Here is a 27,373-nt window from a genome sequence, read left to right as displayed (position 1 = left end):
TATATTAACAGGAAAAAATAAGGAAATGTACAATATTTCTAAAATTAATATTTTTGAATAAACTTATTCTTATTTTGAAACAATTTCTAACTTTCAAAAAAACTGCAAGTACAACACAAATAATGTTTTTTCTGAAGTAATTGTTTCGTCACTCCTAAATACTGCAGTATACATTTCCTAGAAGCATGGACATTCTCCTGCATAATCGTAACACAGCCATGAAAACCAGGAAATTAACTTTGATACATTACTATCATCTAACTCTCAGACTCCCAAGTTTTTCTAATTGTCCCAGTTATGCCCATTATAGCAAAAGGATCCAGGTTAGATCAGTTGTTGCATTTAGATGTTAAATTTTTTTTGCCTCCTTTGGTTTGGAACAATTCCACAGTCTTTTCTTGATTTTTATGACCTTGACATGTTTTTATAGAATGGGCCAGTTATTTTGTGGAAGGTCCTTAAATTTGCATTTGTCTGATGGTTCCTCATGATTAGATTAAGAGTATGTGTCTTTTTCAAGAATACCATAAAATGGGTGCCAAGTACTCATTGCTTCCTGTCAAGTGGTGCATGATTTTGATCTGTCTATTACTGATATTTTGGTCACTTGATTAAGGTGGTTTCTGCCAGGCTTCTCTACTGTAAAGTTATTCTCTTCCCCTTTGTAATGAATAAGTAGTTTGTAAGGAAGTGCTTTGAAACTATGCAAATTATCCTATTCCTTATTAAATTTCCCATTTATTCATTATTTATTTATATCAGTATAGTCTGTGAGTACCTGTGTTATCCATTACTATCATTATTTATTTTTACATTCTCACTGTTTCAGATTTTGCCAGTGGGGGCCCCTTCAAGCTGTATTTTTTGACATGCCCTACTTTCTTACATTCTGGTACAACAAGCCCAGGCTTATCTTGTATTTTCCCTGTCCCAGTCCCGAAGTTGGCCATTTCTCCAATGACCCTGATTTTTTAGTGGTTTCTTTTAGTAGCCAAGATGGGGCTCTCTCAGGGGATAGAGCTAGAGAATATATATATGAACACACAGACACACACAAACACACACACACACATATACATCTATATTTATGTCTCTATGTAGAATCCATGAGTTCACATCTATACTGATCAGTATTCTGATACAATACTATAGAGATTATTCTAGTTTTCTTTCTGTCCATATTTGTAATCTCTCCATCAGTGAGAAACTTAGCTCCCTTTTTTTAAATACTTAACATATTTACTCATTTTATCAGTCCCTGCAAATGTAACCAAACTCCCATCCTTGCCACCTTCCCCACACACATATACTCATCTCATCCCTCTAGCGCTCTGACTCTCTTGCCCTGAACCTCTTCTCCATGTAGATGCAATGTTTTCCTCTCCCTGCTCAGTCTCTGACAACCCATTGTGGGTCAATACTTGTGAGGCCCTCCTCAATTCATTCAGCCTCTGACTCTTCATGGCAGGCCCATCCTCCACATGGATGCCCTCCTCAGCCTAGGCTCTGATACCACTCCATGAGGCTGCCCATCTTGCTCTGTCATACCTAACATTAGGACTAAGCTGTTCATCGAGAGATGGGAAGAGGAAGGAGAACTAAAGTCAAGGTTTTATTTAGAAAAAGCTTTCTAGTTAGTGTAGATTTGACTACAAATTGAGAAGGTTATAACATATCCCCTAAAAAAGCATATATTATCAATATTAATCAGTCTGAAATACCATAGTAATCAATGGACAAGAAGTCAAATCATTTCTGAAAGAACACCCAACCTAGATCAATGTGAAAACAAAACATTCAGATAAGAAAAGATATCTTCACATTTTTTTCCATCTTTTGTTCAAATATTTTAGTATTATAGACACAGCTTCAGAATCACTATTAAGTGTTAATAAGTTCACAAATCTTACATTTTGAAGATGGTGGTTTCTGATGCTCGAGGCCCTTAGATCAGAATTAATTTCATCTTTTAAAACTGAGAAATGCAAATATTACTGTCATTCAGTTATATCACAAGACTGCAAGGTGATGTCTACATTGAATTCATTGTCTTTCGAAACTTTAGAACTACAACCTCTGCAAGATAGCCCTTGATAACTATTTGATAGATATGAAGCACTGATAAAGCATCAGGATATTGCCATCAAAGAGACTATAACCGCTGGAGACAACTTTCCCAAGACAAAAATGCCCAAGTTTGCCTCCAAATCCTTTAAAGATATAAACTAACCATTCCAAGAAGTAGCTTTCTCATTCCTACTTTTACTTCAAATTGTCTTTGTCTGAGAAAGGCAAATTTAGCCTTTCATCTAAATCAAGATATGATATGACTGGACTTTTGTTTAATTCTAAGCCAAAACATTCCCAAACTCCCACTGCATTCCTGGGAAGCCCTAAATGCTATTGAAGTGCTCTCCTGGCCATGCCTAATTCCTTTAGGGAGTCAAGCACTCTCAATCTGCACACTCTTGGAGACCATGAAAGGGGAACATAGCCTCCATGGTTACTCCGACCAGGTGGGTCAGATTAGCTTTACCGTCCACTTGTGAGGAAGCTAACAAGGCTCCTCTGTCAGTGTTTGAACACACTTTACAAAACTGCTGATGACCTCATGAGCCAAAGAAAGCAGGTCTCACATTGTGGACTAAGCCTAAATATTAATGTACTTTATATTTATGTAGTGTCTTTTTTCCAAGGAGCTCCAACCTCTTTACAGACATTATGTCATTAATCCTCAAAGCATTGCTGTTTGGTACACGGCAAATATTACCCCCCCTCCCTTTTTTTTACTGTGATGGAAACTTGCAAGTCAGTGATGGAACCCAGCCCCCTAGTTCTCAGTCTTTGCTCTATACCATGAAAAAAGCCAGATGAATAATTTTTCAAGCTTATTCATTGCTTCTTGGGTGGGATTTGAGAGGATGTCTCAGTTTGTATGTATTTCAATTTTCTCTAGGTTTCACACTTCAAGTTAAGCATTCTCAAGACATGTAGTTCATCTTCCACTGTTGCATTTACAGGAATACTAGAAATTTGTAGCTGAAATTTGAAGTGAAAGACTTTGTTATTGAATATGTAATGTCACTTACCCCAAGATAAGTTACTTTTTTTTTAATCTCTGTGCCAGCTCAGGGCACATTTCATTTATAGCAACCAAGTTGTATTGAGTGATTAATATGTACCATATATTATGCCAAACATTTTCAAATACATAATTTTATTTTACATATGTAATAGTCCATGAGAATTTATTAGATTAAGTCTTGTGTGTGGAAACACTCTCTTAGAGTAGGGCAAGAAAAAAAAGGAACTAATAGAAATATGGCCTCAGCTGCTATAATCCAAAAAAAAAAAGAGAGAGAGAGAGCTCAATTAACTCTGATTCCCTTGGTGGAAATCCTTAGTATAAATATTTCCACAAAAAGGGAAAATGCGGGTAAATTCTAAAAACCACCAGGAATTAGCTCAATACCCACAAAATTAAAAAATAAAAAAAATAAATATTTCCACAAAAAGGGAAAATGCGGGTAAATTCTAAAAACCACCAGGAATTAGCTCAATACCCACAAAATTAAAAAATAAAAAAAAAATAAAAAAAAATAAAAAAAGATTGCTTCCTGAAGACTGAACAATACAAAGTACATAGAAAATGAAACACAGCCCTATCAAATGATGACAAATATTTCTTGATTTCACTTGGTTAGACACTTCCTAGTCAGGAATATTGGAACCAGGAATTAAGAACTACAGTGGCATTATTTTAAATACTCACAAAAATTAGTTTCACATCTCATTTTTTAATTCTTTTATATGACCAACTGTTTTGCTGTTTTCCAAAATGGTAGATGTCTGTACATTGCTGAATTAGATAATAACAGTGAAAAGAGAGATACTAGGGGGAGAGGGGGCGGGGGGAACAACTCTTCTTCTAAAACAAGGAGAAACTTCAACTTTTAATCATTAAATTCTGAAAGCCTCAGAGTAAAACGTGCCAGATGCTCTGCAACAATAATACTATTCTATTCTGCTCTCTGGCCCAGCCTGATTCGAAATAGCCCTGCATTTCTAAATAAATAGTGTTTAATTTGAAACTGAGCAGCCCTACCCCATCATGGAAAATCTTTATAGGTTGGAAAATATGTACAGTATGTCATGCTTTAGGTATATAATCTAGCCAAATTCTGTAGCATAGCTACATTGCAGTTTATACTCAACAACCCTGGGTTTTTAAGGAAATATATTCATAACATTCTAAATGTTTGTTTTTTCTTGTCATAGGCAATATTAGTCAAAAGGAATACCCTGTATGCCAAGTAAAAATTTAATGATGGGGAAACTTAAAAAGTGGTAGTCAAAATACTGATGTTTATATCAGCAGGGTCGCCATGCATGGTTGTATTGATTGTACACTGCACAATTCCAGGGATATCTGAAACAGAGACCACAGTGTGAATGATGCCCCCTGGAAGTGAGCAATGCCTGGCAACCCTGATTTTAACTAATTAGGAAAGCTTTTGAAAATACTCATTTTATGAATTTTTTTATTTTTCTGATTCACAACTGAAGACCAGTTGTGACTGCAGTAGAACTGTTATTATTATTCCTTATGTTTTTTTGTGCGTATGCAAAGTCCTTAGTTTTTCCTCTTCATGCTGATTCCAAAAGACGTCTTCTACACATCAGCACACTGATCTGGCATTCTCTCAGCTCTAGATTTTTCATGAGTCAGGAAAAACATGTGCAGTGTGAAAAGAAGCTCGTCAGACGTGCTCAACCAGCCCTGGGCTTATTTATGAAGTTCCTCCCCGCCACCCCATTCTCCTTCTCCCTCTACATTCCTACAGCATATTGCTTGTACCTTTATTTAGCCCTTACTTCATCTTACCTATGTTAGATGTTGATTAGAGTTTGTTTACACATCTACGTTCCTTATTATCTTGAAACGTTCTATGGCCCATCCCTGTTGTGCCATCCTGCGGCTCCCTCACCACCACAATACTTTGTGTGGTACCTTGAATCTCTGCTTTCCTGACCTTCCTTTTCACCCTTCTACTCTTTGATTCTCTTTTATTTCCTTTAGCCCTGAGGAAAATATGTGGTCTCTAGAGGGGGAAGATAACTGGCAACAATGTGAAGAAAGCCCACCTCCATAGAATATGAGACCAGGAAAGACCCTGCAGATCAGTCTGTTACTTGGTCACAACCCTCTACCTCTTTTACTTCTACTCTGGCCAGGCCTGCTCCGGCTTTAGTAAAACAATTAGAAGAGACTGATATTGTAAATTTTATAGCATTTTAAGTTTTTTAGTGGTACAGTTGATTTCAAAATGAAAACAGAATAGACATTTTCTGGAAAGATGTATAAGAATCTTTGCATTCTAGGGGTGAAGCATTGAGTGGTGCTCAGATGGCAGGGAGAGTCTCGATGTAGCTTTAGATTAACTTTTGAATTTCATAGTATGTATGAAATATTAGTTATTAAAATAGATAAATAAAACCCCCCAAAAGGAAAAAGGCAATTAAATACTAGACATGAACTAAATTGATGCCATAGAAAATTCTGTTAATTATAGGAAAGGATTCTAATATATTAAAAATAAAAATAGATCAGAAAGAGAGGTATGATTATTTTCATTTTGTTTTAGAAACTTTGAAAATATTTCATCGTTTGCTGGAAAAGTAAAATAAAAATTAAGTTTAAGGGTCTGCCCCTCATATAAAACTTATCCTCACTCTAAACATCCCACTATTTCTCTTTAGGGTTTTTTTTTCCTTTTTTTTTTTTCTCTTCAAGTGAAACTTAAGGCGAGCTTAAAGTGAAAATCTGACTTCTTAGTGAATGTATCTTTGCTACTCTGCCTCCACCTTGTATGGAAAAACTATTCAGGGGATGCCAGAGTTTCTATGTCATCTACTTTACTTTCTCCTTTCTGCCAGTGAGAGTAGGTAGTTATGACCTGAGGTTTGGCTATCACATCAATAGAGAGAGATCTTCCGTTTCAGACAGTCTTCACACCTGAGTGGTCTTTTTCTGTATATCTTATGGGACCTATTTCTATTGTCATTTCTACACTTACAGTTATACTATGTTCCTTTCAACGCCTACTAAAGACTTTGTACCGAATCAGATTCAAGCAAATGACCTACATAACAAGTCTATGAGAAGCAGTGTATCACATTTCCAATTCTGTATCTATTATCTGTTCATCTCTTTTTTGAAGAATCAGCAAACCTATGTCAAGTCTAGTACATCTAATAACACCATCATGCCATTGCCTGTAGGTTTCCTCCTACATGCCACAAACTAAGAAACAACTTTTTCATTTTTATAATTACTTCAAGTATGTGCTTGAATGTGTTTTAATGTGTTTTATATGTCTGCCTTTAGCTACCGCAGAATTAATAATTAATTACCCAGGCATTTGAAATTAAGAAAGTAACTGACATTTTTCTATTGAAAAGTATCTAATAATATTTTAGAATATTTTGTAATTGTGAAAGTTTAAGCCAAATAAACTTTAAGGTTCTTTTATGTTTTTATTACCTTTCCAGTTTACAAATAAAAATAATTTCATAATACTGCTTGCATCACATTGAAATAAAGGAAAACAAAGAGACAAAGTAATAAGCATGTTGATAAACATATCAAGTAATAAAAGACATTATTTTAACAGAATAAGCAAATTAATGTGGGACTTCATATTTTTAATTTTAACTTTAATATTACAAATTACACATGGATACATTCTCATAGATAATTCAAAAACTACCGATAAGGATATTTCACACCTTTGACTTTATATTTAAAACAGGCACGCATGCGTGCGCATACAAATACGCCCACACACCTGTACGCAATAACCACATGTGGCTGTCTGAGTAGGGCTGCCTTACAGAGACAGTGTACTAGGGCACTGGTTTCCAAATGCTACTTCAAGGACTGCTACTTTCACTGACCTTGTGAGAAGTGAGAAAAAAAGCTAAATTTACTCAATTTAAATGATTCTCTTTTATTCTGAGATTATCTTTTGTTATTTTTTTCCTGCTGAAATGGCCTCTCTTTAATGCAGTGGTTTTCAAAGTGTGGTTCCCCAGACCAGCTGCATCAGCATCATGTCCAACGTGGTAGCCACTAGTTACGTGTGGCTATTAGGAACTTGAAATGTGGCTTATTTGAGTTGAGATGTGCTATAAGTATAAAATATACACTGGATTGTGAAGATATAGTATAAAAAATATATAAACTATCTCAATTTTTATATTGATTACATATTGTATTAAAGAAAAATAAGTATTAAAATTTAATTTTATCTGTTTCTTTTCACTTTTTAAAATATATCTACAAGAAACTTTAAAATTATATATGTGGCTTATAATTGTGTCTTATATTCTATTTCTATTAGACAACACTATATATGTGTATATATATATATACATGTATATATGCATGCATATATACACATGCATATATATAATGTATATACACATATATATATATACACATACACACATATGTGCATATATTTGATTTGTGGACTTTTTAAAGCATATATATATGTTAATACCCTTTTTCTGAAACTTGACTTTTTTTACTTCACATAGATCTTGAAGATTTTTCCTTGTTAGTATACGTATATATTAACCTCATTCTTTTTAGCTATTGCATAGTATTCCTTAGTAGTAAAGTGCTCTGGTTTATTTCAATTTTCTGCTATTACTGGAACATTTAAATTGTTTTTGCTTTTTCTTAAGAACATTACTTCAGAGAATGTCCTTAAACATGACTCTGTGTGCATATGGGAGTATTTCTATAGAGTAGATCCCTAGGGGTCAGAAGATATATACATTTGAAGTTTTGTAGATTGTTCAGATTGTCCTGTTCAAAGAGTGTACCACCAGAGGAAATATATTTTTCTTTATGGTGTCATCTTTTTTATTGTGTGCCACTTTTATTTTGACTTTTTTTTACTGTGAGAAAATATACATAACATAAAATTTATCATTTTAACTATTTTTAAGTGTACAATTTAGTGGCACTAAGTACATTCACATTGTTGTGCAACCAGAACTGTTTTTATCTTCCCAAACTGAAACTCCATACCCATTAAACACCAAATCCCCATCTCTCTCTCTAACCCCTGGCAATCACCATTTTACTTACGTCTCTATGAATTTAACTACCTCAGGTACCTCATATAAGTGAAATTATACAATAGTAGTCCTTTTGTGCTTGGCTTATTTCACTTAGCATAATGTCCCCAAGGTTCATGCATGTGGTACCATGTGTCAGAATTTCTTTCCTTTTTAAGCTTAAATAATATTCCATTACGTATATTCCACTATACGTATATACGTATATACCATATTTTGTTTATCCAGTCATCCATCAAAGGACATTTGGGTTGCTTCCACTTTTTGGCTATTGTGTATTATGCTGCTGTTAACATGGATGTACAAATATCTGTTCAAGTTTCTACTTTCAGTTCTTCTGTGTATATACCTAGAAGTAAAATTGTTGGGTCATATGATAATTCTATTTTTAATTTTATGAGGAACTGCCATACTGTTTTCCATAGCAGCTGCATCATTTTACATTCCTACTGGCAATGCCCAAGTGTTCCAATTTCTCCAGATCATCCCCAATACTTTTTCTTTTCTGTTCTGTTTAATAATAGCCATCCTTATAGGTATATAGTGATATCTCATTGTGGTTTTGATTTGCATTTCCCTAATGACTAGTGATGTTGAGAATCTTTTCATTTGCTTTTTGACTATTCGTATATCTTTGGAGAAATGCCTATTCAAGTCCTTTGCCCAGTTTTTAATCAGATTGTTTTTTCATTGTTATTGAATTGTAGGAGTTCTTCATATATTATGGATATTAAACTCTTATCAGACATATAATTTGCAAATATTTTTTCTTATTCCATGGTTGTCTATTCGCTCTCTTAGTAGTGTCCTTTGATGCACAAAAGTTTTTAATTTTGATGAAGTCCAATTAATCTATTTTTTCTTTTGTTGCCTGTGTTTTTTGTGTCATATTCAAGAAATCCTTGCCAAATCCAATGTCATGAAGATTCCTCCTATATTTTCTTCCATGAATTTTATATTTTTAGTCTTTGATCCATTTTGAGTTAATTTTTGTATGTGGCCTAAGGGTACAATTTCATTCTTTCGCATGTGGATATCCAGTTTTTCTAATACCGTTTGTTGTAAAGACTTTCTTTTTCCCCTTGAATGTTCTTCATACCCTTTTTGAAATCATTTGATCATATAAGTGAGGGTTTATTTCTAGACTCTCTATTCTATGCTTTGGTCTATATGTCTATCTTTATGCCGGTACCATATGTTTTGGTTACTATAGCTTTGCAGTAAGTTTTGAAATCAGGAAGTGTGAGGCTTCCAACTTTAGGATTTTGACAGGAATTGTATTGAATCTGTATTGCTTTGGGTAGTATTTACATCTTAATATTAAGTCTTCCAGTTTAGAACCATGGGATGTCTTTCCATGGTTTTATATCTCACTTAAGATGTTCTTCCCAATGGTAAAGTTATAAACAAAATTTTATATATTTTCTTCTAATAAGTTTATATTTTTGCTTTTTATATTTCATTAAGCTAGCTGAGATTCTTTTTTTCCAGTGTGAGAACATTTTCTCATTGTTTTGGTCCTGCTTGAATTGTCTGCCTTTTCTCTGCTAATTTGGATGCCATATTCATCATAAACTAAAAACCCATGTAGATACAGGTTTGATTTTAGACTGCTATTCTTTTCACTGATCCATATGTCTACTTCTGTATTACTGCTATTATGCTTTAATTGCTCTAGCTTTGTATTATGATTTTTCTATCTGAAAGAGCAACCCTTTTTCCCTCATAGTTTTTTTTTTTTCAGTATTTTTATATTTTCACACATTTTCTCTTTGAGATGACTATTAGAATCAGTTTAATAAGTTCCAACAGACACATTAGTGGAATTTTGATTGGGATTGCATTGGCTTGATAAAATAATCTTGGGAAAACTGACATTTTTACAATAATAAATCTTTGCATTTTGAGAAAAAAATATTTCCAGTTTTCATATTCCTATTATCACCATGGTTTCTAGGAAGCTTTCTGTTTACTTGGATTATACCCAGATTGCCCCTGTAAAGCAGTTCTGTCCAGTTGAATTTTCTGTGATGATTAAAATGTTCTATAGCTGTGATGTCTAATATATGGCTATTGCATACCCACATGTGGCTATTAAACATGCAAAATGTGGCTAATGCAACTAAGGCACTGAATTTTAAATTTTATTTAATTATGATTAATTTAAACTTAAATGGTCCCATGTGGTTAATGGCTACCATAATAGTGTAGCTTTAGGATATATGAATATCTGTGTAACTGAACACTTTTATAGGTAGTAAAGGTAGATGGCAAAGAATTATTGATACCTACTTATGAAAGACACTGCATAAGGCATTGTAGAGACTCTAAAGACCATAATATTAAATTCAAATGAATTCCTAATGACCTTAAAACACAGTTTCAGGTAAAGACTAAATTACTTAAAAATATTTATGCTGTCAGAAAAACACAATTATAAAAATGTGCTGTGGGGATTTGCTAAAGAAAGAAAGCTTATATCTGATTTAAAAAGCAGGAAAGAGTTTGTGGAAATATTTTTAGAGATTGACCTTGAAAGTAATTATTCAATATTTAAAATGAGTAAACAATAGAAGATTTTTGTTTTCTGAAATGTGGAGGAAATAGAAAAGAGGGAAAAAGGTGTGTTTGGGGACTGTAACTATATTAGTTTTCTAGGGCTGCTGTAACAAATCATCACAAATTTGGTGGCTTAAAACATCAGAAAGTTATTCTCTCACTAGAGTCCAGAAGTCCAAAATCGGTGTCCCTGGGCTGAAATCAATGTGTAGGCAGAGCCGTACTCCCTCTAGAGGCTGTGGGGGAGATTCTATTCTTTGCCTCTTCCGGCTTCAGGTGGCTAGCTGCTGCATTCCTTGGCTTGTGGCCACATCACTCCAGTCTCTGCCTCAGTGGTCACATTGAAAAATGGTGCCCCATTTTTCAGCCTACCACACCAATACAGTTTGGCTGGAGTAAGGGATATCTGAGGCAGTAGGAATAACAGCCATCAGTTACTGGATGACTTGCACATGTGATGTTTTACCAGGCTCTCTATCTGTGCTACTCCATTTACTCATTACAAGAACTCTGTGTGGGCATTAGGGGATGATAGAGGAATCTAAGGTGACTGTGTTTTTGACCTTTGATAATTGGGAAATGGTGAATAACAAAAATTGAGAAGTCATGAGGAAACATTGGTTACAAGAGAAAAACAATGAACTCAGCATTGGCTATGTTTAGTTTGAGGTCCAAGTAGGCTATGCCTAAAAAGGGTCAGCCCCCAGATAGAAGCCTATGAACCCTCCAGAGATTTATGATGGTCTCACCTGCAATTTCCTACCTTTGTTTTCCCCTGTGGGCTGAAGCAGCAAATTATAAGGAGTACTAAATTTGAAATTGGGAGACCTGGGTTCAAGACTTCCACTTACTAAATGTGTGAACTGGGCAAGTCATTTCACTTCTCTGAGCTTCAGTTTCTACATTTGTAAAATAGGAATAAAACCCCCCTCCCTGTTTTCACACAGCTATTGTGAGGAATAAGTGATATAAAGTTTGCGATATTCTTAGCACAGTATATGGTCTTTCGTAAGCATTTAAATCCCAGTAAAATGAAAAGCAAAATTTTTAATATGTCAAACTTAAGTATTTTAATTTGAAGGTGATATATCTTAAAGCTATCTGGATCCTAAGCAACAGTTAACATTAATTTGAAAAGCCTGTTGTTCACTCCCTTTCCCATTGTCCGTAATTTCGCCACGTAAGTGTCTTAAGCACCACCCTAGACTTCCCTCCAGTTCTAAGCAAATTATCTAAACTCTACTTCATAGAAATAATTAAGGCTGTTGAGTATGAATCATTCAACTTCCTGCCCCCAAATTTAAAGATGTACCTATATTTATATCCACTTTTACCTCCTTCCTTCCAGACTTCAAGTAATATCACCTCTCTTATCCAAAGTGAATACATCTTTCTATATGTACTCTTGATGCAATTTTGTCCATTGTGAACTCCAGAACACATAATCAATGCCATTGCGAACATATTCATTTGGATATATCACCTCCAATTCAAAATCTTAAAATAGTCAATTATTTCTCTGTCAGTCCTCACCATCATGTTCCTATCACTCACCTCCTTGGCTTCCTTTGTTTCTCATCTTGGTAAATGGCATTACCAGAAAGATGGATAATTTTTGTCATTTTTTACTCTTTCCTTTGCCATCCCTGTGCCCATTCCAGTTAACAAGCAAGTCATGTTAGGGTTCAGGTTCAGATGTTCATTCTCTCTCTCCTCTGTTAGTCCTCTCCTCTCTGACCTCACTATTGCTCTTGTTCTTGCTCTGATCAGTTCGCATCTGAAATAGTCTCATTGCTTCTTGCCTCAGTCCTCTCCAGTCCACCCTTCACACTGCTGACATAGGGACCTTTCTAAAACAAATTTGCTCTTATAGCCCTTCCGTGGCATTCCATTACAGTACAAAGTCCAAACTTCAGAGAATGGCAGTGTCTTAACCAGCCCACCACTCTGTGCCCTTCCTGTCATTCCCAGTAAACTTTTCCCCTTTCTCAGAGGTATTCTGCTTTATATCCCTGTACCTATGCTTCTTTTTCTAGAATGTTCTCTATGAAACCTCAATCCCTATACCATTTGTCTGATGAACGTCTGCTCATCTTGCACCACTTAGTCAAGCTTCACAACCCCTTTGAAGACTTGCCAGGCCTCCCCAGGAGAAGCTGATAAAATCTTTTTGGAACTTCTGCTGTATCCTATACATGACTCTATCATTTCATCTGTAACCAGTTTGTTCCCCCCACCAGGCCCTCTTTGAGGACATGAGTGTTTCTTGACCAGTTTAATATCTTTTGTGCTTATTAGCACAATGTCTGGCACAGAGAAGATGCTCAAAACATTTGGTGAATAAATAAATTAATTCTAGAACTTTTAAAGCTGTATGATGCCTTAGAAAATGTGGAGGAAGGGAGAATTTATAAAATAACTTTTGAAAATTAATGGAAATATTTAGCTATGACTCTAAGGAAAATACATATTTACCTCCTAAATAGAGATAGCCATGGTCCAGAACCCTGGTCATAAACTACAGAAAACCAAGAATGTAAATGCATGGGAAAACTTCATAAATCTCAGTAAAACATGAGACACTTCCCAACATATCAGAGAGCTCATAGCTCCACTGAAGTTGGAAGTAAGTCCTCTCTCTAAGCATTTGCTTTCTTACTGTTCATTCATCACAATGTTAACATTAATGCTAATAGCATTTATTTTATAATTGCTTTTGATCTACCTTTCATTGTGCAACAAAGGTAAATGTCAAGGGAAAAGAATCAAAACTAATATCACTGCTATAACGATTTACTTATAGGGGCACAGACCCTCTCTGAACCACAAAATTCCTTGACTTGGGAACTTCCACATCCAAAGATTCCATACTTGATTATAAATCTATACTGGTAAGGAACTGGTTTTCTCAAGAGAAAGTATTTTACCAGCTTTGACCTGACAAATAATTTTTTAGTAAGCAAAATTCACTGCACTTTCACCCCAGGCAGTACTCACGACATTTCCTTGTTGCTTGGGGCTGCCCCACTTTACACTTTGGTTCCCCACACAGATATACCTCTTAATGCAAAGTAAGTACTATGTCCTGGATTGCTCTTTCTGTATTGAAACTTATTTATCTTCTTTCTAAAGGCTGTGAGGCCCTGCTTTCAGCAAGCTGCCACTTGGAGACCATTTAGTAAGTTAACTTATATTAACATCATATTGAATAATAATTCCAGGGGAATTTACATTTTTAACAGAAGTGTATTAGATACATAACATCTCACCCTCAGTGCCAATCTAATAAAGGAACATTTCTCCTATATCATATACCTTCCACATCTTTTCATGATTTAGTGTCTTTAAACATGCCTAATCTTCTGCCTAGAAAGACTTCTCCCACCCCTTCCTCTTGCCATCTCCAGTCTGGTGAATTCCTACTCATTCTTCAAGGCCTAAGTCAATGTCCCTCCTGCTAAGAAGCCTTCTTTAAATACCCTAGGCTGAATCGGTCATTCCTCTTGACTTTTATAAAACTTTTAATGCTAGATATCTCCATTTCTTTTATTTATAAAACTTTATATACTTGCTGTCTCAATTTTTTAATATTTTCATGCACTCTTCAACTGACTTCAAGGTGACTTCTGTTCCCACCAACCTATTACACCTAGTAACCTCCACATGGCTAAATCAAGCAGACATATTTCAATCCTCATCTTCCTTGACCTGTCAGGAACACCTGACACTATTGACCACCACCATCACCCTTTTTATTTTCTCCACTCCCTCTTCTTAAAACTCTCTTCCTTTGGCTTTCTTTGTATGACAATCTGCTAGTCTTCTTTTATCTTTCTTTCTTAATCTTTGTTGGCTCATCTTCTACCTAAATGTTAGAGTTCCTTAAGGCTATGTCCTGGCCCCTTTCCCTTCTCACGCTCTGATCTCTCAAGAAGCAAACTCTTCCACACCCATGGCATTAATTAGCCTCTGTATGCTGATGACTCTCGAATGTACATCTCCAAAGCAGTCTTCTCTCCTGAGCTCCAGACTTCCATATACAGCTGCCTATTCAATATGTCCACTTGGGGTTTCACAGATACTCCAAAATCAGCAGGTTCAAAACTGCCATTGTTTTCCACCTAAGAGAACAGTACCTCTATCTATGAAGTTAGCTAACCCAGAAACTAGGAGTCATTATTGACCTACCTACCTCTCCTTTACCATTGTATGCAATGGCCATTCTTCTAAGTCTACTTTCTAAATATTTCTCATTGTTGACTTTTGTCCATCTGCACTGCCACCCAGGTTAACACCTGATTACTACAATGACATGACTCATCACCCCACATCTACTGCTTTTCTACACTGCCAGCAGAGTGCTCTTTGAAGATTCATACATTCATTGAAAAATATTTATTGAGCCCATACTATATGCAATTTGTGACCAAGACAGGAGTGTCCCTGATCTCCTGGAACTTTATGCAAGAGGATATGGTTGGGGGACCTAACTTAATTGTAATGGGAATAAAGAAGATTTCTTTGTGGAAATAATTTTTTATCTGAGATATGAAGAATGTGTGGGAATTAACTAGGCAAAGAGAAGGAAAAGAGCATTTTAGGCAGAAAGAACATCAAGTGCAAAGGTCTGGAATCAGGAAGAAGCAAGATATGAGAAAACTTGAGAGGGCAGAGAACAAGAAGTAGAATGGAGATGATGAGACTGGTACTGCTGGGCACAACCAGGCCCTGTGGGGCAATGACCCTAATTGGGAGGTTTTCAAGGGGCCTCAGAACCCCCTCGAATGACCTTTTACAGTGGACTAGTGTGTGGGTGAAAGTGTGAGAATTTTTCTGAGGAGAGAGTGCACAGCTTTCATCAGGGTCTTATAGCGAATCTATGACTCCTCTCCCTCTCTAGGAATGTAAAGAACCACTGATGGTGTATGAAAACAAAATGATATGGTCTTTGGACTTTGTCCTAAAAGCAGTGAGATGCCATTGGAAATTATTAAGCCAAAAAATGGCCAAATTATAAAATCTACAGGACAAGGATTTTTATGTCTTTTGTCACCGATGAGTCCCAAGCACCCAGAACAGTACCATGCATAGAACTGACACTCAGTAAATAATTGCTGAATGAACGAATGTCTATTGTGGCTATTGAATGAATGTCTATTATGTTGTGTTGCATTATATTATAATCATGTGCTTAATGACACTCTCTTATAAGATTCAATCCTTGAAAATTACTGCCTTGTTCATCTTTATATTATTAGAGATATGGCACTAGTGCCCAGCATAGTGCCTGGCTTAAAAATCAATTTTGAAATGCATTCATTCATTCCGCCAATAATTTAAGAGCACCTAGCAGATGCCTGGAACTGGGAATACAAAGAAGACTAATATAGTGTCACCAACCTCAAGGAGTTTAGACTCTGGATGAGAAGACTGATAAGTAGGCTTGATAATACTATATAGTAAATGCTATAAAAGAGGTAAGAGCAGAACACAGCCCTAGGGGTGTCAGGAAAGGCCAGTAGACAGAAGAAACTCTAGGAGTGACCCTGGGCCTCACTGGTTTCCTTGAGATTGTATACTTTACTAAAAATGTTTTAATTAACTCACTGCAATAAAATTGAGTTCCTAAATTCGTAATAAAACTCTGGTTTACTTTTGAGCAAAGAAGAAAAAGAACAAAACTATTAAACCATCAGGTCATCTTGTCATTTGATTTGAACATCCATCTTCTTTTCTTCTCAATGTACCCAGACTTGATAGCAGTGAGGATAATAATTTTATTTGAATGTAAAGAATGCCCAAGTAACATTTCTAGAAAGGTTAGATTTTACCAGGTAGTTTTTCTAACAGTAACAAATTCATCTCCTAGGTAAAGAAGTTAGTTTTTATACTTTGGGTTTTTATGTTGCTATTTCCCTTCCTTTGAAGTAAATCCTTTCAAATTTTTACATATCTAAGCAAACCAGATATTTGATGAGCAGCTCTATTTATTTTCTCAAAGTTTTTTTGTTCTATATAGCTGATGTGTTTAGTTTAAGCTGAAGAGAATTTGTGGTTTCTGAGATCAAAATTTCAACTGCTTTCTAAAACTAAAAGTTAGTGATTAGCCATTTGTAGACCCAATCTTTGGTTTTAAATAGTACTTAAATGTTTTATTGACATTTCCACTCTTTTGTAGTAATAATATATCAATATTAATAATAATAACAACATGCATCTATAACAAAAGAAAAAAGGATAATGTTGGAACCTCTACTAGATATTCTGACAAGTCTTTCTTAAAAATACTTACTTTATTTTCCGACCAAAGAAAGAACAGAGGACATGGAAAAACCTTTCCTCCCATCTAGTGGCTAGAAAATATAAAAATGTCCTCTGTGTGTTTCCTAGAATTCCAGGCATTAGAGATTGTCTGACAAATTATAATACATCTAGCTGTTCACTCCGTTAAGCAAAAATAAGTTCAAAATCTTTACCAAAACTGAGCCCAATGGAGAATTATATATCTCTAATGACTCACTAATCAGCTTGTCTTTAATCAATAACATATACTTCTCTTCAAGCAGAAAGAAGGGTCATGGTCCTTCTCAATTCATTAATCTAAACCTATGATTAAAAAAAGATAAGGTTGTATGTTTCTGCCAACTGAAATTGGGACTTAAATTATTTTGCTGCTAAAGCAATCAGTGCCCTAGATCTCTCCTGACCCTTAATTGCTCCTTGTTGGCCCCATACTTTGACAACTCTTCCCTCAAGAGATGGATGTGCTGAATTCACTAAAGAGAGCCAAGAAACTGTCCCTGAAACAGGCTGCCTCCAAGGGACCTCAACTCCTGAAACTTGGAATACCAGACTCTGATACTGGCAGCAGGGCCTCTGTGCAGGGCCAAACCAGCCCACAGGAAAGCAGGTTTGGATCCGTTATGCAGCTAGAGGGATTAATACTTGGTCTACCTGTCTTGTATATGTCTTGTGCAGACATCAAAATCTCTGTTGAATTGTTCCTCTCTCTGGTGATTCTCACAGATTCAAAGAATGAATTTAGTATACAGTCAGCAAAGTTCTGAGCGCTCCAGGAAGAAGAGGAAGGTCAGCGAACCAGTGAAAGTTTTCATCCCTGACAGAAAATGAAAGTTAGATGCCTTGGCTACATTTATTCTAAAGTAATTTTATTTTGCAGCAAACATGCATGAAATGTCTTAGTAGGAAAGTAAGTTTCTGTCACCAAAACCTTTTACTAAATTCGTGCTCAACTTTTTAAGCCAATTTACTAAGTGCTAAATTACTGGATAGTACATAGGTTCACTTTGCCACAAGGAAATAAGGTCACCAGGGCTGCCTTGGAATAGCATTTCTTCAAGGCTGAGTTAGAAATGAGACACCCTTCATATTTATAAGGAAACCACAGTAGCTATTTTGAAAAGAAATAAGCTGTTGTTCTCAAAGGAAAGAGGATTTTCTTTGCATAATTAAACTTCCTAAGTATTTAAACTACTGTGAAGTGTTTTAACTTGTTGTAACCTGTGTACTGGAATCCCTCTATAGCTTTATTAGAATTCCCACAGAATTGCATAGAATGTATGTAGTAGTGCTTATTCAGGTGTGATTTTTGTGTTAACTTCAATCACGAGATTGATCAGCTAAGTGTTGGACCAAAATGTTCTCTCTTTGTAAAGTTCCTCAAATCTGTTGGCCAATCCAAGACTGGGAAATAGGCTGCAATGCAGGAGCCTGGCTCCCTTCTTAAGGTCCATGTTGAATGCTTCCCAGCAGGCACTTAAGTTTAACACCTCAGTCTGTAACCTGCAGATGATGTTACTAGTTCCCTCCTTATTCTGAAAGAATTTTGATAGATTTAATGATTAATATCAAATGAATTATAAATAAAGTGTTATTTTTATTATTTATATAATTTAATAGTTTAAATGGACAAGACTAATAAATTAAATGTTAAGCTTTCTGGTTAAATAAAGCAAAATGAAAGGTATTTTTTTGCTCTGCTTTTCTTCTTCACTTAGATCAATATTTCTTCAAGTGTAGTAAGGACATCAGTACTTGGAGTGCTTGTTAAAATAAGTATTACTGGGCCTGCTTCATATCTACTAAATCAAAATCACAAGAGGTAGGACTCTATGGAAAACTCCCTGGATTCTATTGCACAAAAGATCAAAAATCAGAACTTCTGACCTAGACCAACAGGAGAATCTCCTGGGTCAGACATGCACTTTAGCCAGCAGAAGGCTGTGTGTTATTGTAAGAGAGGAAAATCTGGAGGAGCCTGCCTGTTCAGCACTGCCCGCTGCCAGACTCTCATCCATTTCTTACCATCCACAGGCAGCTTACAAACTGGGATCCTGAACAGAGCTGTACACCAAGGCCTGCTAAGGAGGAACATTTTCTCTTCTTTCAGCATATTAAGTATACTCACATAAACTTACTCTGCTTACTCTTACTAAAAGAAGGAGGGGAAAGGTATTGGGTTTATTATATCCTTGATAGAATTGTAGCCTGAGTCATCACAATTTCTTTTAAGAGAATCACATAAAGAGATTAGCTGTCTACTAGAGGGATTAGGTTTATTTTGTGTCTCTCCAAAGGGTAGATCTAAGACCGAATTGTTGAAAGCTATAGGAGCTCAATTTGACTCAGTATAAGGAAGAATTTTTAACTCCACAGGTTGTCAAAATTTTGATATGGGCTGCCTTGTGAGGTAGTGAGTGTACCTCCACTACAAGTGTTTGAACACAGAGGAGCTTCACAAAGACTCATGGAGTCTTTGACTCTGAAAGCAAATGAATTAGATGGAGTAATTAGTCAGTCTGGATTTTAGGAGGAACAATTTTGTTTAAAAGAGGGATTTAGCTCTAAATCTATATTTGTATTTTCATAAACTTAGCCTAAGGTTGGTAGATCCTTTGAGTCAAAGTCTGGAATCTGACTCTGTCTAGAAATTTTCTATAGTGATTTTATTGTTTCTATTAACACCCTCCTGCCCCAATGGAATAGTCTCTTATCAGTGCCAATAGGTGTAAAGTATATGTCTGATGCAGGGTATGTATGAGGCAATGGAGAGTGATTGCTGGGCCTATGCCTTTGGCGGGCACACAGGGAAGGAGATTTGTTATCAGGAGGATCTGAGAACCATGAAAATGTGAACTAGCTGATATTACATAGCAGAGCTAATACATGCAAACAGTTATCAAGATTGGAGGGTATCCAATTCTATTTTCCGAAAGATTTATTAAGAGGAAAAAAAAAATCTTTTAGTCTATTCATTTCTGTCCTTAATAGTAATAGAATGAGTAAACACAAGTTCATCAAAAAGCTGGAACTTCAGCGAAAAGAGTGAAAACTTAGACCCTGAACTGTCCCACACCAGCCATTCCCTCACCCTGACAGTTCTTGGTTCATCAGTGTGATTACAAAGATTAGATGATAGCTTGGAAACTGGAACATTGTTAACATAAAAATTATGCAGGGGAAATCTGACTTCATCTGTGTGGGGTTTTTCTGTCTTTACAGAAAGTTAGTCTAGCTGGAAAGAGATGGGTTAGGCTCTTGATTGCTGCCAGCCTTTGAAGCCAGGCACCAAAACCGCACCTTCATTTCCCCTCTTTCAGGTCCCTCTGGTGTCTGGGTTCTTTCATTCTCCAGCTCACCTCTGCCAGGAAGAGGCTGGAAATGAGGCTGAACATTTCATCAGTGTCAAAGTTGCACTCACGAGTTCAAAGTTGTGTATGTGTTTTAAAAATAATATTAACCTTTAGAGACAGTTTTCATTGTGTTTAAAATGATCAACTTATGATTTCAAGCCCAAAAGTACTGAATCCTTAGAGATTTCCACAGATTCTTATAATAAAAATTATTCTCAGTTATAATCATCATCATTCAGAAGAACAACACAGATGATTAAATGAGACAACACACTCTACTTGTAAGAGTTAAGGCAAGGTCCTTCACATTGTATGCTTCTAGATTCTATGCAAATGAGAAATACCTTTGTCCCAAATGTATTCTCTTTAGAAATTATTAGTTTGCATTTTAAAAAATAACGTGTTAAGTGTGATTTTGTGTTTGTGTAATAAGGCCCGGAAGGAGACTTGCTATGCAGTTGTCAATTTCTGTAAAGGATGAGGGTGTCATTGAGGGCCTAAATGGGCCCTTTGGTTATGCAATGGTAATGCCAAGATCTTATCCAGAAATGGAGAGACTTGAGGTACTAATCTGTTCATATAACTTCTCCTTGCATATACTACATCTCTGCAAATCAGGTTTTACCTTCTGCGAGTGTCAAAGGTGCTGAGACTGACTTTTGTAGGGCCCGGTGGGCTCACAGATACTGCCGGCTGACTGTGTAGGGAGCAGTAGGTAAACTGATGCCTGCAACCTGGCTGGAAGTTACACATGAGATTTGCTCAATAGGGGATCCTGGGGGAAAATCTTATTGAACATTTCAGTCTTGTCTTCACTGTGCCAATAGGTTCAGAAGTACAAGGGTTTCCCTGTGGCAGGAGTGGAGAGGCAAGCTAATTGAAATAGCCAAAAACATCTCAGGCTGGTGGAGCACAGAACATTCCTTGGGGACTCAAATACTTAGGGACAGAAACATGAAATAAGAGTGAACTTCTGGGGGGTTATTATTTGGATATTACAGGACTCTCAAAGGCTGGATAAGTCTGAGGGATATAGGTTTCATTTGAAAAATTACTAATCAGCTCTAGGGTAAGCAGATAAGAGGTTTTCACTTTCCTTTTCACAAGATAGTTAAGAAAAAGCCTAGTCTGCTGCCTTCAAAACCAAACTGCCATTTTCTAGACAAGTTAGAAATTCTGTAGCCCTCAGTTCACTCAATCTGGAACATGAGGATAATAATACCTACCTGGTAACACTCTTGTGAGGATTAAGCAGGGTGATTCAAACAAACTGCCCAACACATATAGTGTCAGTGCTTAACGAATGTTCACCATCATTACTATTTTTTAATTTGGCATGTCTTCTTTCTTAGTCTCAGGAGCTTGGGATCCCTGTGCTGCTTTTTGCCTACCCAGAGATCCTACATCAACATCTTCTCCAAGCCCAGACTAGCACTTGAACCATGCTCCCAATTGCCTCTGTCCTGAGCACTCTTCCCTACTCTTTTCTCCAAATCGAAACTCTCTTTCCCTCAAGACAGTCTGATGGAAGGGAAGCATCAAATTAAGCTTAACGTGCTGCCCTCCCACATTTGCATTTTAAAGCAGAAACTTGTTAATAAGAAAAATGAATCTCTCCTAAGGAATGCAATATAAGAAGAGATGGAGCAAACAGGCAAGAAGAAAGTCTGAGAACTTTGTAGCTGTCTTCAAATATATATGAGACTGTCATAAAATGCAGGAACCACAGACACAATCTGTGTTTTTCCAAAGAGCAGAATAAAGACACAGCGGGAAGAAGTTGAGGATGGCAGATATGGACTCAACATATTGAAGATTTTCTCCCCCATGCTCTAGCAAAGTGCCTGGCAAGGAGAAGGTGATCAACATTTTAATGTTTTTGTTAAAAATTTGATCTGTCGGTTGGTGACTGCTTCTAGCTGTAATGAGTTCCCCACCACTAGAGGTGTTCAAACCAAGTTGTCCAGGATGTTGTCTCTGGATAAGAATTGAATCATATGAATACGGAGGTCTCTTCCAATTGTAAAATTCTATGACACTTTTACTAATAGTAGAATTTCAACAGAGATATTTTGGAGCAAAGGAATATTTTATAAATCTTTTCTCCAAAAAGCAGTAAAGTAGTTAAAACTGAGGATTCTGGAGTTAGACATTGCCTGGGTTCAAACCCTGGTCATGCTGCCTACTAGCTGTGTGACACTGGGTGCGTGACTTGATCCTTCTGTACTTTAATTTTTTCATGTGGAAAATGGGAGTCATAACAGTGATTTCCTCAAAGAGTTATTGTGAGAACAAATGAGTCAATACAGGTAAAGCACTTAGAAGAATGCCTGGCCTATAGAAAGTTAATGCTTAATACCTGTTAGTTATGAGGTATTATCCGATACCCTTTTTACATCTTTTTAGGATGTAGAAGGAGGTCCTTTGTAGCAAAATTGACCCCGAACTTGTTTTTTCTGAAATCATAGGCCAGCCATGGCCATTGTAATTAACCAGGGTACTCTCTGTCTCCTGTAAGCAAGCTTTAAAGCTAAACAAGCAGACAGGGCCTGTGATGCAGTTTATGAAGGATCTCACTAATGGACCAATCATGGCTGTGGACACCTTAACCCTGCCATATGTCTGGCAAGTGGTAGATGCCCAGTAAATATTTGTTGAATTGAACAGATGACTTTGGCAGGGTTCTTATTATCTACTACATTTTATTTATTTATTTTTGATTAGGTAATATATTCACATGATTTAAAATTCAAAAGGAACAAAAGGCTATAGCAAAAAACATCCTTCCCACCCAGTCCCTAGCCACCCAGTTCCCCTCCCTGTAGATAACTAACATAACCACTTTCTCATATATCTTTCCAGAGCTATTTTAGGCATAAATAAGTAAACATACAGCAGGTCCTCGAATAATGTCATTCCATTCAACGTCATTTCATTATAACGTCAATGAGATGCTGTAGGAGCTTAACTCTTGTCAATATCAATTAGCCTATGATAAAATTGGTTTCATTATACCTCATTTCACTGCAGTTCCAAAAACCTATTGATGACATTAAGTGAAGACTTACTGGACTAACATACGCACATTAGTTTCTTTCTCTCCTTTGAAAACCAATGGCAACATATACTGTACTCAGCATGTTTATGGAAGTGGCCCCAGAAGTGGAGGTGAGCATGTGTACTGTAAGGAGGAATTAGAGAGGAAGGAGCGCAGAGACAGAAAATCAACCAGGAGACTTTTGTTTTAACCCAGAAGCAAAGCAATTAGGGCCTGGACTAGTATATTAAAGGGGTTAATGAGGGAAAGAATTGTTTCAGTAGTTCTTTTTTTAAGCTTACACCAGGGTAACTGCCACCATAATCAAGATATAGAGCATTTCTGCCACCCCCAGAAGTTCCCTCATGTCTCTTTGTAGCCAATATTCCTTCCCGGGTCCACACACCCACTCCTCTGCTTTGTCAGTTTTTCAACTTTTATGTTTTAGGCTTATGTGGCACAGTGAGACTGCCAGTCAGCAGAGCTAATCATAGTATCAGTCAACATCAATGGCACTTGCTCTGTCTGGGACAGACACTCTTCTAAGCACCTACATATGCTCATTCATTTAATCCTCTCCACAACCAAATGAGGCAGATCTCAATCAGACAAGATATCTAAGATACAGAGATGTTAAATCACTTGCCCAAGTTTACACAGTAAATAGCAGAGCCAGAATTTTGAACCCAGAGTAATCTGCTTCCAGAGACCATATGTGAAAATAATCTAGAAAATATTCAGACTCCAGAAGAAAGACTTTATTACTATTTAACAAGATCAAGGGAGAAAAAAACCTTTAGTAGGTTAATGTAAAATGGATTTGTACAGCAGCTCTTAAGTGTGCCTTAAATGGTTGGTAGCTTTTTTTCATAGACGTTAGAGTTTAATTCCCTTGCCTTCAATGTACACACCAGCCACACTGCTTTCTACTAAGAAATTATAACATTTAGAACTGTCTTTTTATGTTAAAGAATTGGTGTGGTCAGGGTATTACTGAGAACGACAACTATCTCTGCCTATCTATGAGTCCCAGAATATGCATGTCATTCTGAAACCACAAGGAATGTGGTTAAGTCCTCTGGTCACATCTCTCAACAAAGATTTATCTGTTTCACTATGCCTCCAAAGAGCTTTTCTCCTGCACTAAGATGTTAATTCATAGTGATGTCTACTAATGGGCTTTCCCTAAAGAGGAGCCTATTAAAGGAATTAATTACATCGCAGGTTCAGAAACTTCCCGGCATAATGAAATGACTCCCCAACTGTAATAGTATGAGAAAGAAACTACTGAACTAATTTATAATGAGAGGAAAGTTAGCTAAGATAACTGCAGACCCTAGGAGAAACAGATAGTGAAAATGTTAGTAATAAAACCAGTTTTCACTCACTGATGGAGTTTTATTAAATATAAATCATATTTTCCCAAACATTTCAAGTTTATTACTACCAATTCTTATTTGAGGCCCATGTTTGCCATTTATTAATATTGCCAGTTAACCTTAAAATGCAATTTTAATGAGTTTTTAATAAGAAAAAAGTTATCTCCAGTCAACATAGAATAAAAGAAAAAGGACTTAGGATGCATTAGGTGACATTCAAATTTGAGACAAGGTGGTAGAATGATCTTTTCTTGAAGTCTAGATTGGTTTCAATGTAGTGCTGCCTAAAGTCTGGGGAGTAGATTAGATGAATTTCTGGTCTTTTATTCCTCTGTATGGCCCATTTTCACACTGTACAAATTTCCAGAAATGACAGTAGCAGAAGAAAAAGATAATGGCAGAAGATTAACTGTAGTGCTAGGGATTGTGCTAGTTATTGGCGAACCACCAATTCATTGATTTATAGGTAGGCTGTGAAGAGTGATGCAGGCTAGTGTAATGTGGAGAATTTACTAAAAATGTATCAGTCGAAGTCTGGATATTAACTTTAATCTTGATTCTTCCTTTATTTCTGGACGAGTAGTTTATCTCCTCTTTTCCTCTCATTACCTGCAAAATGTGGATGGTGACCCACTTAGGGTTTCAAACAACCAAAATAGAAGCAGTGGGTGGCGGCAGTCTATCTTAAATTTGGCATGGTACTTGGAATCCCTCTGCCTGGGCCCTGGGATAGCTTGGAGGAGGCATGGAGAGCTCCCTTGAAGGGCCAGCCCATTCATCAGTGGTTCTAGAGAGAGCTGGAAACCTAGGAGCCAGGAGAGACCAGAAATTTCTCTGGCCCCCTCCTTTAGACATTGAGATTATTGTTTAGCAAAAGCCAGATTCATCTGAACCTGGACTAAGTTGTTAAGTGGTTAACAAGGTGAAACATGGGCTTCAGTCAGAATGAACTCAGCCTTAAGGATGGGGCTCAGGGGAAAGATTTTTTTTTTTTTAATTAAGCAAATTCATTTATGATTACAGTATACATAGAAGAGCCATTTGAATGCTATAAACTCTTTAAGAGATTATGGTGATGACACACTATGTAAAGTGACTTTGAAAAGTTACAGAGGTTGCAAGATGATAAAACACCTTTCACTATTTTGCTGTTGCTTGGATTTTGTGTTTCTTAGAATGGACAAGCTACATAAAATCTAACCTAGTTCTAGCTAAAAGTCTAACAGTTCTAATGGAAACTGATAAAACAATTCTGTAACCAAAAAGACAAGTAACTTAAAACTGTCAAGTATCAGTATTATTGTAATATTCCTTTTATCAAAAACTTATAACTGAAATTGATAGGTAAGAATTTACAGTAAGTAGCAGTACTTGGAAACTTGTCAGTTAACGTTTCCCATTATAGAAGAACTTCTGCTGTAAGCTTTTTACCTCTCTAAAGTCAGAAAATTAAAAAAAAAACTTTCACAATTAGTTTCTAAGGAAATTATATAAAGGTCATGATACTAAGAGAAAAGCTTTAGGTTGTCATTGCCAATAGGACAGAGACTCCTAAAGAAAAAAAACAACCTTTTGCGGGGAGAGCGGGGTAGCGGTGTATATAAATAACAATCAAAATCTATTTTCCCTATATATTGCTTAAAAAGATAGTTAACTAAATCACTTTAAAGTGACTTCATTTCCTGCTATTCCCCCAACCTCCTCAAAATTGAGACTACAACAAATATTTGCATAGGTTTATTATTCACATTTAATCATGAATAATTCACTTTGTACAGACAGCTGGGTAAACAAGAGATTTGGAGTTTCCTTTTTCTAGAATATTTTTCCCTTGCCCGAAAGGAAACAACATCAATGTGGTTTTATATAATTTTCAGTGCCATCTTGTTCTCCCTCCCCCAGGCACGAGGCACCCCACCTTTTGGACTTTTTTCTTTTTTCTTTTCTATTTCTTTCTTTCTGTCAGTTCTTGGGCTACACCTCACCAACACATTTTTATTATAAAATGACAGACGAGTTCGATCATTCAGTTCTTTAGTCTGCAACACGACATAAAATATGTTTATGGATTTGCTTTTATGTAGATACTCTCTTAATGTTGGGAAAAGATCTTTCTGAACGCATTCTACCTCGTCATTTTATCCTTCATCTTCTCCTATCAGTCATTAACAATTTCACAATTATTTGACTATCTACCACAAAGCCGGTTCTCATTTCCCTCTTCTCCTCCCAGGCCTACGTGAGGAAGTAAAGCACGTATCACCGAACACAGGTTTACCCAGGGCATTTCAACCTGGGCAAGGGGGCATAATTTACCAAAGGTCAAGGATCCTTCCAGTTCTGTGAACGTCATGAATCAAATTGTGATAGTATAACTTGTGGTTTAGGAGAGAATTAGCCATAATTAGGCTATGACCAAATGAGGTGGGGGGAGGGAGGGGTGGTCATAGTATACCCTTGGGAAATTCCTGCTCTTTGTCATGACCTGGCAAATAACTTTAGGAATTTTAGCCACCCATCAAATGTCATGCATGCACCCTAACTATATTAGTTGAGGGCAAACATAGGCATAAGGTTATATGTATCCTCTCTTC

At 36.4% G+C, this 27,373-nt stretch overlaps 1 protein-coding gene across 1 annotated transcript in view; it reads left to right on the top strand.

The window, feature by feature from the left end:
* The window catches only part of HORMAD2 (HORMA domain containing 2), a 74,164-nt gene extending 56,052 nt beyond the window's left edge, over window positions 1-18,112 (top strand). Inside the window, exon 10 of the mRNA XM_011373335.2 lies at window positions 17,737-18,112. Coding sequence (XP_011371637.1) covers window positions 17,737-17,841 — 105 coding nt within the window. The 3' untranslated portion in view covers window positions 17,842-18,112. The remainder of the gene's footprint in view (window positions 1-17,736) is intronic.
* Window positions 18,113-27,373: the final 9,261 nt, after the last annotated feature.

This window comes from Pteropus vampyrus, unplaced genomic scaffold (assembly GCF_000151845.1).
Source record: "Pteropus vampyrus isolate Shadow unplaced genomic scaffold, Pvam_2.0 Scaffold223, whole genome shotgun sequence".
Classification (NCBI taxonomy): Eukaryota; Metazoa; Chordata; class Mammalia; order Chiroptera; family Pteropodidae; genus Pteropus; species Pteropus vampyrus.
Note: the sequence above shows the minus strand (reverse complement) of the source record. Positions and strands in the feature narration are given on the sequence as shown.